The sequence below is a fragment of the Salminus brasiliensis genome, chromosome 9 (assembly GCF_030463535.1).
Source record: "Salminus brasiliensis chromosome 9, fSalBra1.hap2, whole genome shotgun sequence".
Classification (NCBI taxonomy): Eukaryota; Metazoa; Chordata; class Actinopteri; order Characiformes; family Bryconidae; genus Salminus; species Salminus brasiliensis.
Genome location: NC_132886.1, coordinates 14,027,308 through 14,046,700, shown reverse-complemented (window position 1 = coordinate 14,046,700; position 19,393 = coordinate 14,027,308). Strand labels below are relative to the sequence as shown.

Here is a 19,393-nt window from a genome sequence, read left to right as displayed (position 1 = left end):
AAAGTTAATCTGACTGACATTCAGCAACTGAATGATATTTATTGAACACAAGAACAACATTTGCAACAATCCCATAATAAATGCTATATTATTCTGTAATGCTAATCCAGTCTCCATTTCTACTGGCCCAGAATTCCAATATCAGTCCATGCCCTAAAGCTTCTGTGGGAAATAAAGCACTTTGCTTATATGAAAATGGTCTGAGTGGCCATCTTAACCTTTTACTGTAGAGCATTTGCTTAGGGATCTTTAAATTATCTTGGTTTATCAGTATCCACGGCTTAGGAGTAACGTTTGTGTACATGTGATATATATATAATTATTTAATGCACAGTGGCATCTATCAAGTGCAACTTAATATCAGGCAGGTGGTACTATAATTATGGCTGATTGCATTTAGTACAAGTACAACCTGTTGTTGGAGTGTGTAAATGGTCGGTCAGTGTGGGTAAGGTATTATGTAGTGAGATTTTGCCACCTAGTGGATCAGGAAGCACTCGCAATCATTCCATTCTTTGTCATCCCAGTTATAATGTTCATTTATTTAAATCTACATGTTTAAGGTACACATTACTGAATTGTCAGAGCCTTGGATAGGTGCTATGTCACACAGGAAAATATAAAACTGAAAAAAGTGATTTCAACTTCGCTAACCACTAGCTTTCATTCTACCAAGCTAAAAAAATCTAAACAAACTCATGCCTTCACTGTGTAGTTCTCAGTGCTGTGATCAAATCCTTGATCAGTTTACCTACTGTATGTCTGAGGAGAATACTCATGTCATTTTTTGTTTGTAAAACTGGTACCCAAATAGAAGCACCCACTTTCACAAAACCACACTCAAAAGTGCTACATTGGTCGACACATGCATGTACAGCGAGTAAACTTCAGTATATTAAAAACTGTATGAAATGTAGCATGTGCTGAGGGACAGGTGCAGGAGGAAAACAGAAATGTACTAATGGCAGTTCTCTTTAAGTTCATTGTGCGACTCTGTCGCTAAAGATGCTTCTTCACCGTCTTTGTTTGTAGCTTTGGCCAGCTTTGGCCGATTGTCCAGGGCCAGCTGCATGGCCCAGATGCTAAGAGGTCTCATGTAGGCCAGAGAGCGATAGATTCCTTTCTCACAGTATGCCTCCGGAGTCTGAAAAGCCATTCCGGCCCTTTCCCACACTGTCCGGTAACAACCTTCAGCAGTGTGTAGGCCCTCCTTCAGCATGCCCTAAAAGACACAGCAAGAAAGATAGGAATCGTAATAAAGTACAGATGATTATTCAATCAAGAATGTTTTTTTTTAACTAGCAGGAATAAAAGGCAGATTTTCATAATGTGGAAATCTAAAGTTTCAGCAGCCCTGCCTATTACCTTCAAAGCTAATTTTCCAATAAAAATAAAAAATAAAAAATGTTATATACATACACACAACCAAACACATTGAAAATAGCATGTAGAAAATATAGTCCTGCAAAAGTTTTCTCTTGTGAAAACTGAACCTCAGCTGTTAAAACATGGAGGCCAAAGTCACATCACAACACTACTACTAAAAATAATAATAATAATAATGTTTATATTGGGATGTTCTTACATTACTGTCTGATTTTTGGAGATGCTCTAAACCAAGTAATCTAGCAAATCTATTTGGTCCTTGTCAAAGTGGTTGTGACCTACTCTGGCAGCCGTAATGAGAGCGCTCCAAACCATGACGTAGAGATATCAGCAGCCCAAAAAACGACCCAGCTGCAATGTGCACTCCAGGAGCAAATGTGGTGGTTGGTGTGGTGCAACAGATAACACCACTACCTGCCAGTGAGCTACCACACCATGTGGGAGACTGGGGTTCGATTCCTGGTCTGGGTGACTGTGCTGTGCTACACCAATAAGAGTCCTTGGGCCAGACTCTGAACACTACATTGGCCCTCCTCTGTAATACGAGTTACCTTGTAAGTCGCTCTGGACAAGAGCGTCAGCTAAATGCCATAAATGCAAATGCAAATGCAAATGTAGAAGCATCTAAGCCTCCTGGTTATTTTGCTACTTGTACTAAGTCTCATGCAGGTATATTTCTGAGTAAGCCATTCCAGAGCTTCCTCTCTGGCCTGCATCCTTCTTGTTTCAATTACTGTTAAATTCTCCATGTGTAAAAGTTAGTACCAACTAGGGATGTGCATTCAGACGTCTTTTGAAGTATTTATATATGTTTCTCTAAACGTTCATCATAATGAAACTGTACTTACCTCATGAATCATAGTCGCTGCCAATCCATACACCACACCAATCCACACTTCATCTGACTGAACACTTGAGCGATCAGGCACGCCCTCTGGCCTCATTCCATTCACAGCCCCCATCTGCCCCGCACCAAAACTCATCACGTTCAGATCGAATACAGACTTAAGAGCACTGCGGATCTTCTCCTGAGGGAAAGCCTGAGGAACGAGAACAGACTTCAGTAGTAAAAACACATAGTTCACTTGCACATCTCTGTAATCAAATGAAGCTGGAAGCTGATTATAGGGGTGAGTAATGCGCTTATGGCCAGACTGAACGTCTATCAAAATGTATAACAGTATTAAAAGGTGAAAACACCAATGCAAAGGAGATTGCAGTTAGTGTTAGTCTGTATTAGATAGTCTTGTCATATTCCAGGCCTGGAGTTGGCTACCCAAACGAGAGAAAGAGCCATTTTGTTCCATTTCAACAAAGGTGCCACACAATTTGAATATTGGTGAATATTAGGCATTTTACTGAAGTAGCTCATTATTTTCAATCAGGACTGTAAAGTGTTCACACAGCAGGTAAAAGTTGCTCATATAGAAATGTGGCTCATATAGAAATAGAAATTCATGCAACTTTTACATCAATCCAGCTCAACATTCACTGAGGAGAAGGGGAAATTGAAAACGGCAGTGAGGGAGGTTTTCAGTGACGGGATAGCGACGTAACCTACCTTATAATGTCTTTGTTCAAACTAAATAAGAAGGCTCATATCACAACCCTTTTCTTTTCAAAGAAATGTCTAAAGAAATGGATGGACGTGGCCACAAGAGAACATGACTGCAGCGTCAAAGGAAAATAAAAAACTTAAGTTCAAAGAAACCAATGACGCAAACCAAAGAGCAGGCTGTATAACGCGTACTTTTTACAGTGAGCTCAAATGCAATCTCAATACACCTTCATTAATAAGAATGAAATTTCAGTTACAGAGCCCTGGTGGTGTGGTGTGTCCAGTGTGCAGTGGCTATAAGGTTCTTAGTCAGTAGAATGGGAGTTATAGTGAGACCAGGCAAGCACTGAAATAGGCGTGCATCACACTTCACAGGAGGAGTTTGCAACTACATGCTAGATTAGTCCCCATGATTTGCATGATTTTTTTAAGCAGTGTTAAAGTGTTTGGCAAAGTATTGCTTTACTGAACTTCATTCAGACCTGTTTGCTAATTATATGGGGGAGCTGCTAGGAAGAGGAAAAATTGTGGAAGGAGTACGGGAACTAACCTGAAACTCATCGTTTCCCAATCCAGATGCTCTCAGGAACCAGTGACCTGCACACTGGTCAGACATCACGCTGTTGGACAGGTTCTGCCCACTGCTATCATAGTTATAATACTTACCTGAGAGCAAGAGACAGAGGATTTCAGTGGAGAATAGTAGGCTTGAGAAATTCGACAAACAGAAACTAGCCACACTGGTCAATGGGCCGCCACAATAAACGTTGTGATAGAGTTTGTAATTTGCTTCGCCCGTTCTAAGTTGGACGGAAGCTTTGACATCCCTTGGTGGTAGATGGTCCTTTACTTGGCAGAAGCAAAAACACCTATATGCTAGCTTTTAATGCAGAGGGTGATGTTTTTATCGTGTCTGTTACGTAAACGCCACACAAAGTCCGGGTGCTGCACCTCCAAGTTCTGCCTTTTGTTCCGTCAACATTATATTATTAATAATCTCATAGAGTCATATAAGATTAAACTTTTCATCATCTCTTACAACATGGTAGCGATTTCTAGCTAGAACAGCCACAAAACACAGCATATCATATTGCTGAGTCTAATCCTGTAACCAACACATCACATGGACTGTATCTGTAGTTCTGATAAAACAGTATTTAATATGTGGTCTAGGCTAGCGGTTACCTCGTATGCCCTCTATCAGTCACCTCTATTAGCCTCTATATACCTCTATTAGCCTTGCTTAAATATAGTCTACAAAATCCATTTGCCCATTTTATTTATTACATTATTATTCAGTTCATAAATAATAATAATATTTTAAATCTTGGACATCAATAAATTGTAGTGTAGTCAGTTAAATAAACAGTGATGAAATGTGAAGAATCAAAACAGATAAATTGCTACACCTCTACTCACCGTTCCACAGTAGCTTATCAAAGGCGGCACTGCCTCGCTCCAAGATGCTTTGGTAGCGTTCATATACAGCATCATTCTTCAAAAGCTGTGCCATCTTACACATTACACACACCGAGGCAATCCACAGACCCCCGCAGTATGCACTGAAGCACAGCAGTAGAGCAGATTCAGATAAGTTAACATGGTTTAAATCAGTATACTGATGCTGCCATGCTGAAGTTGTAGCATATGTTTATTTATTTAACCAACCTGGGTCCTGTCACTGGCCATCCATCATACGTCTGGTCAGCATAGCCAGAGTTCTCAATCAGCCCGTCCCCATCCTTATCAAACTTCATTTCAGTCTCCATAACTGCCTAAGAACACCAAGCAATGTACAATTAGCTGAGTGACAGGTGAAGCTTATCTATGGGTGATTTTGAGTAATTAAAATTAAGTAAATTGTGGATATTAAAAGTGATTAGTAATTAATCTCTGAAAGGCTTAAACACACCAATATTTAAACTACTGTTCAGTATAAACAAACCTCTGTGCCATTTGACACAGTACTGCACAGCTTACCTGACAGATGGGCCACATATCTTGCAGGTATTGTGTGTCGTGAGTTAGGTGATAGTCACGGTAAACCTGTAGAACAAACTTCAGGTTCAGGTCTTTCCAGTCATCTGTGTCATGAATCAGGTAAGCATTGACACGCAGCCAAGGTTCATCATCTGGTAAAGAAAGACAAACGGTTGTTTCACTGGCGGTTACAAACAGTAAAGTGGATTAGTAGGGTATAATAAAACATTATGCAATTGAAGGCAGTCAATTCCAGGTTTATATGTGATATAAGTAGAGTACACCCAGACCCAGATTCAAATATACATCATAAGCTATGTTTACAAGCTATACTACTCATTTCTGATTTTTCCTCAAACCCAATCTCACGAAGGTTTTCTCTTATTAGGCCTCGTTTCTCTTTTGAAACCACTGCTGCCGGCTCTCAATGAGGTGTGTATAATGCACTATACATCAGTTTTATTTCACAGAACTCTAAATGACTGAGGTGATCGTTTTCCACAACATTTGTACAAGTCTGTACATTCGAATGTCAGAGGTTTGTAGAACCGGTTTAAGATTAGTTAGACATATTTTAATTTCCTTTAAATGACTGAGGTCTCGTTTTCAGATAATGGAAGTCAAAGTTTTATTCACATCACTCTGTGTTGTTGCCTGAAGTACATGTAATTAAACCTTCAAAGTAATTACAGCTCAAAATAACATGACTGCTTACATATTTTGTGGCAACTCATTGTCTCCGAATATACAGGCTATGAACTATGGTGCCGTTCAGAAGCCACAACCATTTGTTTGTCTTTTAGCGATACAGGCTAATCCAGTAAGCTTAACCTTGAAATGGTTAAACCCAAAAAATAATAAAATGTACTAACAGCAACCACGAAAACCACAAAGACCATCAAGAATGCTGAGAAGCTCCACCTTCACTACTAAATCAAATCTGTTCTTCAAATAAATATGAAAGAGTTTCAAGTTTGAGGTTTACATTGTGAGGGTAGATATGTGAACTGAATTTTCAGTGCCAGCTCAATCCGATAATGTGAACAAAGCCATAATGTTAAGATGCTTTTAGCTGTAATCTAATGGTACAAATGAACACCTCATAACATGAAGAGAGCAGGGCGATTCAGTCAGTGTGTATGGACGTTTTTACAAACCTGGATCTCCAATGTCATGAGGTACTACATTCCGGGTTTTGACTGCTGAGCATCTGCCAGTCATTAAGTTCATCCTTTCTGTGGGGTCCTGTTGTACCACACTACCAGCTAGAAGAAAAAGGGGGGAAAGAGTCAGATAATAAGGTAAGATATGACCCCTGTTAAAATATGTGAACAAAATCCTCTACAGGACACAAACTTAAGGCATTTTTTTGGACATTTTTGCACAATTCCTTTTCTGTCCAATAGATTATTTTCTCAATTAAACACACTGGGGGAAAATAAGGCTGCTCAAAGAAATATCAGTTTGGTCAGTTATTCCCCCCAAACTCCCTCATCACGGCATGAAGAAAACCTTTTTTTAACCATTTTGTTTTAGGTCTTACTGGTAAAAACACACTTATTACGAAGACAAATGGTTAAAAACCTTTAGGCACCCAAGCACATCCAAATCTATCTTGGAAAAACAGTGTTCTTATTCATCCTGAACATTTAATTATCATTATATTAGACAAGTAAAGACAAACACCATAAAAAGTAACTAACAAGAAGGACATTGATGTTTTGTGAGATAGTCTAAGGAGCAAAGGTTATCCAGATGTCTTCTCAATATTCCCAGCGATTTGTTCATTTTTATCACTAGCACAGTTAATAGCACTGCAAATAATACTATGTTTCCTTAAGGAAGGTTTGGAATTGATTAAACATAGACAAACATACATGAAGGGCCAATATCCTCAATTAGTTTTTTTCTTTTTCCTTAAGCTTAAGGTTTACAATAGTTTTGTGGCTTTTTGTTTAAAGCTCTCCATCCTATTAAATTATTTCTTTATAGACTCACAATGCATGGTAGAAACTTACCAATGTCATACTGCAGGCTCAGAGCCAGTTTGGGCCAGAGCATGATGAGTGCAAAAGAGGCATAGAAGTGCACATCGTATGTGTTATACATTCTGTACTCCTGACCTAAGAACAGGGAAAAAGAAGAGGGAAAGCATCTTACAGTACGAGGAATATTACAGTAGTGTGATGTATTTGCAGGGGGATAAAGGACTACTATAAAGGAAAGTCATTACCCTTTGTAATGACTTTGTACCTCACCTGGTGCCAGTAGCCCTAGGCATGGTGCCAGTAGATTCATGTTTATCTGCTCCAAAGAGTCATATTCTCCTGGCAGTACTTCTCTACATGGACTAGACAAGCTGACTGTGTCAGCAATGGGTGCTACTTAAAGTAGCGGAATGCAATTATTAGCAGGGGGTCCACAAACATTTGGACATGCAGAGTAGAGTAGCAGTTCTTTAAACTTGTGTATTTGGAATGACCCCAGCCAGCTACAGACACTGGCAGATAAAATTAAGAGATTGCCAAATAGCTCACTTTCCCTTTGGAGTGAATTCATGACTTTTCCAAGAATGTTGTGCTGATGTCTACTTGTTGTGCAACCTGTATCATGACTGTTTTGGTGCCAAAATAACGCTAATATTTTGTAAAACCTGATACCAAGAAAAGCATTCACTCACCTTCTAAATAAGCAAAGCGGCCATATTCCTTGATGATAGGAGGCTGGGCTGGAAGGCCACCTTGCTCGGGGCGGAGTCCTCCACTGACATCACAGTCCTCGGGAAGCTCCACCCACACAGTCCCACCATCCGCGATAAAGTACAGTTCATTAAATAAAGCTGATTTGTACCAGGAGGGGAGAGAACTAGAACACAAAGACACAAATACCTAACTTCAGGACAAAATATGTAATGAGAGAAATTCATTTTTAGGCATTTTATGAAGTCATGCAGTGGGTTAGTAACGTTCCTCTAGGTTTAGCATAGTTTCATAGACCTTTTTACCTGTCTTCCAAAATAGGTCTCTGCCATTCCTCAATGCTCTTCTCCCAATCTTTGTAGTGTGTGAGTGCATAGTGAGAGAGAGAAGGGCATGCATCCCCATTGGTGCCATAGTAACGAGTGTACCGTCTGAGCAAAGAGGGGGGGGGGGAAAGAACACAACACTTTGTTGCCATTTTGTAGATGAATGTGTGCTTATGGTCATTCCATTATTAAATATGATAAATAAATAAATAACCGCATGTTAAAAATGTATGATGCTGTTGTTAGGTACTTTACCAATACTTAAAATGTATATTAATTACCTAAATTGAAAGTGTTGCTTGTATAAGTACAGAATGATGAGCAAGCAGACCTAGCCAGAATTTCCTGACTGACTGTACAGAAGTATAGACCTATAAATAAAAATGTGTACCTGATGTGCTCCTTCTCTCCAGAGCCAAAAGTCATTTTTGGCATGTCCCAAGCCAAACTGAACTCTACACTATTGTGTCCACGAGCAGGCACGGGGCAACCCACTGCCAGCGCAGCCGCCACCTTTTCTCCTCTTTGCGTGGGGGGGCTGGAATCCACTGGTGAATCCAACCGTCCATCATTAATGAGATCACTCCAAAGACCGCTGCAGGTGCCCTCTGGACTGAAGGCAGTCTGATGGCTTATCTCTCTGTCAGACTAATACACACATAAAGAATTAAAGTCAGTATTGAAGTCTGAAGTCTGATTTCTAAAACCCTCTGTAGGATTTTAAAGCTGTACATTCATCTTAAAGAGTCATTCAGAGTGGTTGGAAGTAAAACATGTCCAACTAGAGAAACTTGCAGAGCCAGAATTGTTTACCATGGCTTATAGGAACCAGAAGTACCTAATACCAAGATAATTTAAGTTTACTGGTCCTTTTGAATCATAAACCAAATAAGCTGGTTTCGACTGCCAACACTGTAAAGAAAAAAGGTCTCTCTCCAATTAATGACTTCACGTCACATTAAACTAGGCAGTAAGTTCGGAAAATAGAATTCCCCTTAAAGGAGCTATATACGATTCTGGAGAACAACTGTTGATATGTGAACTTAACAGCAAAACAAACACACCCCTCATTTCAGTGCTCCTTCAGAAGCTCTGCCACTCAAATACAGTACATGCAAATACATACAGGGTTAGCAAACAGTTGCAAGAATTGCTGCTAAGCAAACCGGTTGTGATTATCTATTGCAAACATTCACAAATCAGGCAAAACAACACTGAGCAAAAATAATACTCCAGCAAATATAAGTCAATGTTATCCATGAGCAACATCCTAATCCCTTTTCAACGTTCGAAGGTCTCTCAATCATCCAAATACCTCACCAGTGTCCTTGCCCCTCCCCTTTCGCCTGAACATCCCCTGTTGCTGATTGGCTAGGACAGTATTGTGTTGCTCGGTCAGAGCTACTTTGAAATTGTACACAGCACCTTTAATACTGCTGTGTTCATACTGCAGTTTAGAGGCAAACTGATCAAATCTAAATTCAGAACAAATAAAGGTCATAGTTGTATTATTTCATAAAAGAACAGTATATTGAGTGAAATTGGATACGAGGACCTGGGAAGAACACTTTTTGGAGCCCCTGTAGTTGTAAGTCTTTAGCAACACACCATGCTAAGCTTAGCTCAAGTTAATAGAGCTGTACAGTGACTAGTGTGTACCGTAACACCTATCCTGATACCTTTCGCTATATTTTGGAACATGCCTGTTGGGATTTCCTTAGATTCAGACACTCAAGCATTAGTGAGGTCATGCACTGATGCTAGGCGATAAGGCCTGGCTCACAGCCGCTGTTCCAGTACATCCCAAAGACATTCAATAGAAATGAAATATGGAGAACTCATCATGTCGCAACAGCAGAGGGCCTTCCCTAAACTTCACAATGGCAGCACTTACAGCACTTAACCAGGGTAGCTCCAGCAAGGCGTACCTTTTAGGTCCTGACTTTTTGAAAAGGCCATGCTAAAAATCACCAAGCTCTTCACGGTCACCCATTCCACTGTCAACGTTCATCTGTTAGGATTGAATGACTGCATGATTGGTTTTACACACTTATTATCTGTGAGTGCGACTAACACAGACGAAACACTAATTACAAGGTGCGTCTACATACTTTTATTAATTTTGCTATGCAGTGTATCTTTATATGTTTGTTGTCAAAGCCCATCAACCTTGCCCATCCACCGTGTGCAACATCTCAACACACTCAAGGCGGTTATTTCATATCGCTTCAAAGTCATTTCATGGGACATGCATGCTTGTTCTCCCCTGAGATGTTCTAATTATCAAGGTGTGTTACCTGTTTTCTCGCTGCTAGGCACAGAGTGTATGGGTTCACAGGTGTGCAGTGGTGGAGCAAAACCCCAGACACCGTCTCGTTTTCCTTAGCCAAGTGAAATGGTTCGTTCCAATGCCCACCGCTCTTATCGTCCTTTTGGCCTGACCCGTTAACCATTGTGAACATGATGGAGACGTCCAACGCATAGTCATTCTTGTTCTCTATATCCCACACAAATACAGCAACGGGAAGGCTGGAGTCCTGGAGTGAGAGTGAGAATGTAGACACAGGAAGAGGTTTTGTTTTACAATACAGCAGGATTCTTAAAAATGTAACCTTCAAACTCTTTTTACCCCCTTACATTTATTTGCAGGCTTTATATGAGGCTGTCTGACACCCATCTTTGCATGTAGAGTATTATTTTATAAATAATATAATGTGTTTTTGAAAATGTATACAGTATTGCAATACTTTGATAGATCAATGTTTCTGACACCTCTACTGACTACAAGGGTAAAATTGTGCAAAAAAAGATTTTTATCTGAACTATTGTTTTAATTCCACTTCAGTAGGACAAAACTGTCCTTCAACCTGGCAAACCTAAAGCACAGAAACATGAGAAGAATGTCTGAATGATTGAGAGCACCATAATGTCCCATTCACCTTGTAGTCATGAGGAATGACAGGTGACACCTGCCTGCAGGTTAACGTAACGTTCTGGCCAGGCAGCTGGTAGACAGTCCAGGCTCGAGGGTACAGTGCATGGTAGAAGGCATATTCACCACAGAAACCCCAGTTCCAGCCCTGCAGTGTGTGAGGACGCTCAGTGGACAACACCTGCTGGTAAACTGTCTGTCCCCCTTTACGCAGACACACTGTAAACTGGAGAGAGAGGGAGCGAGACTGAATTGGGACACATACATCTGATAGAATTCCATAAGCTTATACCGTACCTTAGATAGTACCTTCTAAAACAGCCTGTAGTATGTACCTTCTGAACCAGCAGCTGCTCCACATTATTAGGCAACAATACACACACTCTACCAGTGAGAGTTCCTGCAGTATTTATAACATCAATAATTCATCTGGGTTTTTTCTAACTCGTGGCTAATTTGTTTACTGGTGGTTTTAATAACATCCTATTCCCTCCTTTTAATATCATCATATTACTTGATATTGTACATATGATGTGTACATTACTTTAGTGAGTATTGTTTAGCAGCAATTAGATGGATCAGGTGGGATTAACTGGAACTAAAGTCAGGATGGTAGTCAGTATGAAGATTGACAAAAGTATTGGGACACCTGCTCATTGAGTGTTTCTTCCTAAATCAGAGGTATTAAAAGGGTTTATCTTGCTTTTGTTCCTCCTCATCCCCAACTCATCCCAAAAGTACTGGATGGAGCACCATCATTCCAAAGAACACACTGCTCCACTGCTCATGCTAGGGGTTTTATAGCCCTCTAGCCTATGCCTAGCATTAGGCATGGTGCCTACAGATTCATGTTTATCTGCTCCAGAGAGTCCTATTCTATTGAAAATACTTCTCTACAGGGACTAGACAAGCTGTATGTCAGCAATGGGTGCAACGTAACAAATAGTGTAGCTTGACTGATCGACCCTAACTAGTTCACTGATGCAAAAATATATCTGAAGATGAGCCTTACCTGGTCAGCAATGACTGTTTTGTAGTGGTACATTCCTGGATTGAGCTGCCACCTACAGAACTCCCCCTTCCATCCACGTGTAATAGTACCACCCCCAATACCACCAAGAGGGGCACCTACGAAACAAAAAGGTAGTGTTTGTGACTGATCGGATGATGGTGATATGCCAAGAAATATATCTTAATTATCTTTGGTCATCTGCACAGGGCTTACCATAAATTTGCTTTAGAGGCAATGCTCGAAACATGTCGATGAAGGGTGCTTTCTTTTCCACCTGCGTTTTCTTGTACCACCATTTTAGATACCTGCACACAGCAAACTTTATTTTAGGGTGCTTTAAGGAAATGTTTCCAAAACTTAATCAAGTCCTCGGGATATAGTAGAATATAGTATTCATAATAGTCATTTAGTCTAAACAGCTTTGTGTATTTTTTCCTTGTCTAATTTTATGTTAACTTTTCAGTGTTTTTATTTTTTTTTTTAAAGCTTTGGATTCACTGTAGAACCCCGTATTGAGGCTCCAAGTGGTGCACCATGATCTAAGAATTGCTGGTTCCCGGGACATGCTGCTTTCCATCAGCATCCGGAGTCCAAGAGATCACAATCAGGGGTGGGTTGTCGGCATTTCCTCACCACATCACTCATAGTGTGATGTAGGTCAGCAAAGGCGTCCGATAGCTGTTGTATGTGAGCTGTGGGGCCGTGGAGCTGTGGAACGCTGGCTACCTTGCAATGCTGAATCAGCGGCAGTTCCAAAAGAGGCAGTGGCTGGCTTGATGTGTGTCAGAGGAGACATGTGCTAGTCTGCTAATGATAAGGGGATAGTGGGTGTTCACATGAATGAGTATTGGGTAATTGGCCTTCCGAATTGGCTAGAAAACCAGAAATACATTCACAGAATCAGAATTCATTAATCTGGGTCTCATTTTTCTCTTTCTCAAAACAAATATTTTTGAAAGTTCTATATAAATAGTTTTGAACGTTTAAATTTCTTCTCCTACATAATATCCTGCAAATAATATAATGCAAAACCTAATGTATGATTTGATATATGATTTATGACTCCATGCCTGTAAATCTAAGATTCAGTTTATTTCCCCTCTGTTCCTTTATGGTCCTAATAGCTCCCAGAAGCACAGCGCCTCTCTTTGTAAATCTCTTACTCTGTTAATATCTCTTATAAATGCATACACAGCTGTTTGCTGGCCTGTAGCACTCAGCCCAACAGCTGCTGAAAATAGAAGCCTTTAACAAACAGGAAAGAACAGACTGCATTATGGGACTGCTGGGATAAAGCTGGGAATTGTCTATGTCTGCCAGGGTTAGTCCTTTTTAAATAGACCGATGATCCCTGTCCTCTTTCCCAACACAGTGTTCAGTATTCAAGGCCAATGCCTTGGATTTGACTGATTTGACGCTCTGTTTTAGTGTTGGCCAGAGTCAGCAATGCACTTTTTCATTTATTTATTTATTTATTTATAAACGTTTGAAATGGTCCAAAATATACAACATTATATTTTTTACCTTAAACGTTGCGTTACAATATATAATAAAGTTACAGTCGCTACAACAGTGCAATATGATTTCCACACACCATTCATTAGTAAGAACTCATTTAAGCAGTTGTTTGTTTTGGGGTCTTTATAAAGTCTTGCAACCCAGACTGACAGTTCAGTAACCTGGAAGGTGTCGGCCCTTTACTATTGCCCTGCGATTTACATGAACAGATGAACCGCTTTATACATGTCACTGTATCCACAACAGTGGATTCCTAGTTAAAGTTTTCATTTGAACTGTGAATCCACTGCTCTAGGTGAGGACAGTTCAATCATTAACAAAGACCCACAGTATTTTTCAAGATCATGGTGGATCAGTTATTAACTTTAACAGCCTTAGGGCCCCATCAACCACACCCATTTATGCGTGCACAAAACCTATGGCACATATAAATGGGCTTACGCTTGTACTGAGGAAAAGCAAACATGTTCCTAAGGCAACTTTTTTGTGTGTGGAGCAAGTAAAGTATTTGTTAATAGAACAGAATGTGAAATAAACTGGGCACAAATCCAGACTCTGTAAAATTAAATCTATCCGAAATCTCTCATCATGTTATTATTATAGTATATTGTATTTATTACTAGCTGTTCACCATCAAACAGCATCTAATATTTGGCCAATTAAGATTAAAAATTTCCAGCTTGATCAGGACACTGTTACTGCCTATAACCGGTAGTAAAGTTTTATTGTGTGTTTTGCTGCGGAGGTTGTTGGCCAATGCTAAAAACAAATGCAGCACAGATATGTGTGATATTTTTAGCCAAACATAAAAATACTACTAAAAGTATAATATCATATCATTAACAGTTGCAGGGGTTTTATGTGCAGTAATTGTTTCAGTAGAATGGCACTAACAGAGCTAATAAAAGTCCCTTACATTAAGATCTGCTTTCTTCCACATTTATAGGGAAGCAACTTGTCACTGGCTGTGCCCTGGGTGTTTGAACAGTCTACACACTCCTGGCAATTATGCAACCTAAAAGTTATGTAACAAACCCAAATATATGAAAGGCACCTGTTCGATTCAGAGCAGAGGAATGTGAAGTTGTGTGGTCCTTTGTCCATGGACTTTATGAAACTGCACTTTGAACAATAAGTCTAATCATCTGAAAATTCAGGTCAGCAACATAGGCTTTTTGTTTACACACAAATGAACTTAGTGAGTTCATGGTCATTAATTGTAGGCTATTAGTGTAGATTATCCGTAGCATTTTATTAAGGTCTATGTTAGGAGTCTTGCCCAAAGACTCTTGTTGGCGTAGAGTAATATGCTCAAACCCTAGTCTGTCACGAAGAAAGAGGCGTTACCCATTACATGATGCCAAACAATTCTTTAACCTGATGGTGGTTAATACATTTGCTCAAACTGTATCTGATCAAATTTCTTTAGGTGTAAGAAGTCTTCTGAGAGTCTAGTGGGAAGGGCCTGATAAAATGTATTGTCAGCTTCTTCTTGGAGAAGTTGCAAGCAGGATGTACCCAGAAACAGAGAACAGATGTTCAGTATATGGTCAGTCTATAGAGGGTAGGCCTTTAGGTTTGTTTTTTTTGTGCTGGGATCACTGAAGGGTGTATAGCAATATACTGTGGTTGTGGTGTTGATTTCAGATCACAAAAATAGTAAAACATGTGAACCAATTATTTTTTTCCCATTGCAAATTATTCAATCCCCTCATTGCATATTCAGTTTATTAGTAAAATGCACAAATGTTCAACTGTTTGCAATAAACCAATCAAACGAGACCAATCTCAAGTAATAGAACAAGCGCTTTCTTTAATGACGATTGCAGTCTCAGGGGTTATTCAACCCATTTATGATAAGTGTCTTTAATACATAGTAGAGCTTTTATGCTGTTATGACCTACTGCAAACGTGATGCATAGCCAGACACCAACTTCCGGCAGTGTTCCTGAGAAACCCCTAACCCTTATTCCTCATGACCAATGGCCTCCAGCTGACCAACTGCCGCCTTCAAATTTTTCTATAGGGTTCAAGTCTGGCACTGCTCAGCTCGACCCACCATCTATTAGCATGCATAAAAATCAAGCATTCAGATTATTCTCTGTCCTGATACCAAAGTGGTGTGGCACAAACTCCACAGCAGTGTCTGAACAGCAGAAATCACTTGCCATGTTTAAACATCAACAGAAGATCCTAACCTCTTTCTAGAGCACATGATAAAGCTCTAATATCTATTAAAAGCTTCTGTTACATTTGCTCTGTCTTGTTCTTTCCCCACAGATTCTGCTTGCAAATTTTTGCATTACATTATTTGGGTATTCATGTCTGGCTGGGTCATGGCCCAAATGTATCTTAAATTCAGGGTGTACTGACACTAGCTTTGGATATTCTGAGTAAATGGTTAAGCACTTTTGCAAGTCGCTCTGGATAAGAATGTCTGCCTAAATATAAATGTGATGATCACTCCAGAATCTTCCAGGACTTCTTCTAAAACCAAGCATTGGTAGTCCTCACAGAAGGTGTTTTCTCATAGGATTTCCAGATCCTTGATAGAAGCCATCTTGCCCTGTACACGCTGCAGGTTTCCAGTGCTAGAAGAAGCAAATCAGCACCAGAGCACCACTGAACCAGCGCAATGCTTCACTGTAGGCAGGATGTTCTTTTCAGCATATGGCTGATCCATAGGCCTGAAAAGTTCCAGTTTTATTTTATCACTCCAGGGAACAGAATTTTCTTCTGTGTGTAATTTATATAGTGTATGGTCGCTTTCTGCCACGTTTAGGTAGTGTAGCTAGTGTTCCTTTAACGATTAACTACTGAATCTCTAGGAACATTCAGTGTCTTTGCTCTTTTTCTGTATTCTTTTCCTTATTTGTGCAAGATAATGATCTCTTCTCTAAACTTGACTTGAGCCATATTTCTAACATGCAATCAAACATCACAGTGAACAAACCCCCTAGCCAGTCCAAGTATTTGATGTGCTTTGTCTCAAGCACACCTGATGCAACTAATAAAGCCCTTGATTTATAAGGGATCATATTTGGGGAATTAAAGAATTCTGAGACTGCAGCCGTCATTAAATGTTTTTGTGTTAAACTTGGAGAATGCACTTGTTCTATTAGTTGTGTTGAGCTACTGAAATGGTTTATTACAAATAGCTGAAGGTTTAAACATTTTCCTAATAAACCTAACTATGCTATCTACAACCAATACTATGTCTAATGCTTTGTATTAATTCAGTACACATAGGCTCTGGTAAGCTTTGGTAGCACTCTCTAATTGGTAAAAGTGAGTACCCTGAGCTTATGATTAGGAATCAATATTAGCTTGGGAACATTTAGCTTAGTCTTTTTGAGCATCTTATTTTACTTATTATACTACTTATCTTCCGACACCTGGAGGGCTTCTTGATATACAGTACTAGTTTGTCCCAGCCCAACTTATTAGATGTTTCTGGATTGTGTTTCTGTAACATTTCACTGAACACGGCCTGGGCTCTGAATCCGACACCTGACTCCAGCACGTTCCTCAATGAGCGCACATACTCCAAATATCAGCCCCTCCCAGCCCAAAAAAACAACAGACAAAAAGAAACTTTGGCAGAATTTCTTGGCATATTAGGTGAAAACTGTGGGTTTTGTACAGAGAAACACTGAGTAAACTACAGCAAACAGCAGGATATCTTTGTCCATTATTCCATGTTATTTTTCTGGAATTAAAAACCTGCCATTCTTCTTGTTCTCAACTAAAATCAGAGTGATGTTGTATAAAGACCAGAACTAACCAGGCTTGATTTGGTTTTAACAGGTCGCTTTCCATGAGGACAACAGAGGGAACAAACAAGAGATCCTTGTCGATCAGGGCAGTCTAAAGTGTGGCCCCTGGGCTAAAGCTGACCCATTAGGGTGTTAGATAAAAGGTAAAAAAGGTAAAGGTGCACATATTTGTCACTGTACAGTGTGGACTGTACAGCGAAATGTGTCCTCCGCATTTAACCCATCTGGTAGTGAACACACACTCTCTCACACACACACACACACACACTTGTTAGGGGTAGTGAGTACACACACCCAGAGCGGTGGGCAGCCAACTCCAGCGCCCGGGGAGCAGAGAGGGTAAAGGGCCTTGCTCAAGGACCCAACAATGGCAGCTTGCCGAGCCCGGGAATCGAACCCACAACCCTGTTATCGATATCCCGGCGCTCTAACCGCTGAGCCACCTGTGGACTGTGAGAAAGTTAGCCTAACTCCTCCACCTGCCAGACAACTATTTATAACAAGTACAAAGACTTCTATATTTTTGCTGTATTTTTAAGTCATTTTAGTACCAAAATGTGGTGAATTATTACATGCTTGTTTTTAACAGAGTCTGAAACCTACCCATTTTATTTGTTGGTATACTGTATGTTTGTCCCCTGCTCACCAGGAACCTGTCATACCTTTATTTATTATTTCCAAGAATTTAAACCATGTCTCCTTACATGGAAAATAGGTTCTGTGGTGCTTACCTAGCCCCTAGGGCAATGTGTTTCACAATGTTGGAGAGTGACACGTCTTTCGCCTGGAACGGCTTTCTTTTCTCCTTGAACTCGTGGGCCAAACAGATCCTCCAGCCATCCTTTGGCACGCCGAGGCCGGTTTCAGTGGACTGGTATCGGGCCATAAGTTCGGCCAGTGAAGTGCTGTCGTTTAAATCCATGATCCTGCTCGTCCTTGGCTGCGCTATGAAAGAATGACAGGCTGGCTTCCAAACCTGCTCTACAGGAGAGCGAGTCCTTCGTCGTTGATGGCTAAATCTTAATTACTCACAGTTGACGTCTAAGGCCACTGAACAACCTTATCATAAAGCTTGTGGCAGCCTACAGGTGGCCTGTCTCAGCATGCCTGTGCTTTCACTGAGGCGTCACACAGCAGCAGTGCCTGTATCTGAGCCTAATGTCGCTAGCTGGCTAATAAAGGGGTCACAACATTGGGCTCCCTACCCTGCAGTAACGTGCGTAACTGTGGTGAACGTCAAGGCACAGCACTGAGCCAGAGGTGGCTCAAGCTAGCTAGCTGCTCACGGTAACCATAGATCGGGATGTAAACAGAACCGACTTGGATTCTCCTCTAACCCTTTGGAAATGTCAGCAGCTGTGAACATAAAGTTGATGCGCTTTACAGCGGGGGAGAGACACTAGCTCGCGAACAGACACCGAGGTCCTCCAAAGCCACCGCACCGGTCCTATCAGACCAGACCAGACCGGCCCAACCGGCCCAGGTCACTTAGCTAGCTAGTACTACCCAGTCTCAAACCAGGCGAGCCGCGATCACATCTTCCAGATCCCCACGTTGGTCGGAGTAGGTGTTGGGAGGCGGTATGCCATCACAGATCGTCCTATCATCCCACCACAGAGCTGCACACCAGACAGGATGCCTTAGTGCCTTAGTGGACAGTCAACCACCCCGCATCCACACAGCCCTACGCCTCCTCCTCCGCCGCCGCCTCCTCCTCCTCCTTCACCACCGGGGTTTGCAGCCTCACCCTTCGTTGTGCAGGTTCATCATGGGAGCAGACGGGTATCTAGGGCGAAAACACTAGCGTCCCCCCTGGGAAAAATGCGGCGTTTTCTCCGCACATTATGAACTGCGCCGTACATACAATGGATTTGCACGGCGAAGTCAAACACGGGCTAAACCAATGCGCACAGACGGAGGTGGATCACACAATGTTGTGTAATTGTAAATTCACTTTCAGAGACGTTACACGACATTTTATGCGGTCTCGATGTGCCTTACACACCGTAAATAACTGTCGCTCAAGATTAACTCCAGATAAGCACAGAAGATGGTGGTATTTGCTAGAAGAGCTGCGCTGGGCTCACCCGTCCCCGTTTGGTCTCGACTCTGTCCTACGTCACATGTGCCACGGAGCCGTGCGTGTTGGCCAAACAAAACGGAGCGCAGAGTTTCGTTTTAAATGTATATGTTTTTTAAACTGTGA

General features: G+C 41.0%; 1 protein-coding gene across 1 annotated transcript; it reads right to left on the bottom strand.

Annotated features, from left to right (window-relative positions):
- Window positions 1–506: 506 nt before the first annotated feature.
- gba2 (glucosidase, beta (bile acid) 2) lies at window positions 507–19,078 on the bottom strand. Its single transcript, XM_072687523.1, has 16 exons — window positions 17,919–19,078; window positions 12,107–12,198; window positions 11,894–12,009; window positions 10,889–11,107; window positions 10,247–10,486; window positions 8,341–8,597; window positions 7,929–8,054; window positions 7,605–7,789; window positions 6,943–7,047; window positions 6,082–6,189; window positions 4,925–5,076; window positions 4,613–4,719; window positions 4,364–4,506; window positions 3,495–3,610; window positions 2,235–2,426; window positions 507–1,222 (listed from the first exon to the last, which is right to left on the bottom strand). The coding sequence occupies exons 1-16, from the start codon at window positions 18,107–18,109 to the stop codon at window positions 959–961; spliced, it is 2,613 nt and encodes an 870-aa protein (XP_072543624.1). The 5' UTR covers window positions 18,110–19,078; the 3' UTR covers window positions 507–958.
- Window positions 19,079–19,393: the final 315 nt, after the last annotated feature.

Bases quoted from the DNA above. Each gene is read 5' to 3' on its own strand.
- gba2 (XM_072687523.1), bottom strand. From the start codon at position 18,109: ATGGATTTAAACGACAGCACTTCACTGGCCGAACTTATGGCCCGATAC. The intron at 10,487-10,888 runs GTGAATGGGACA...CTCTCACTCCAG, and splicing joins TCATTCCTCATGACTACAAG to GACTCCAGCCTTCCCGTTGC. The intron at 1,223-2,234 runs GTAAGTACAGTT...TGTGTCTTTTAG, and splicing joins CAGCGACTATGATTCATGAG to GGCATGCTGAAGGAGGGCCT.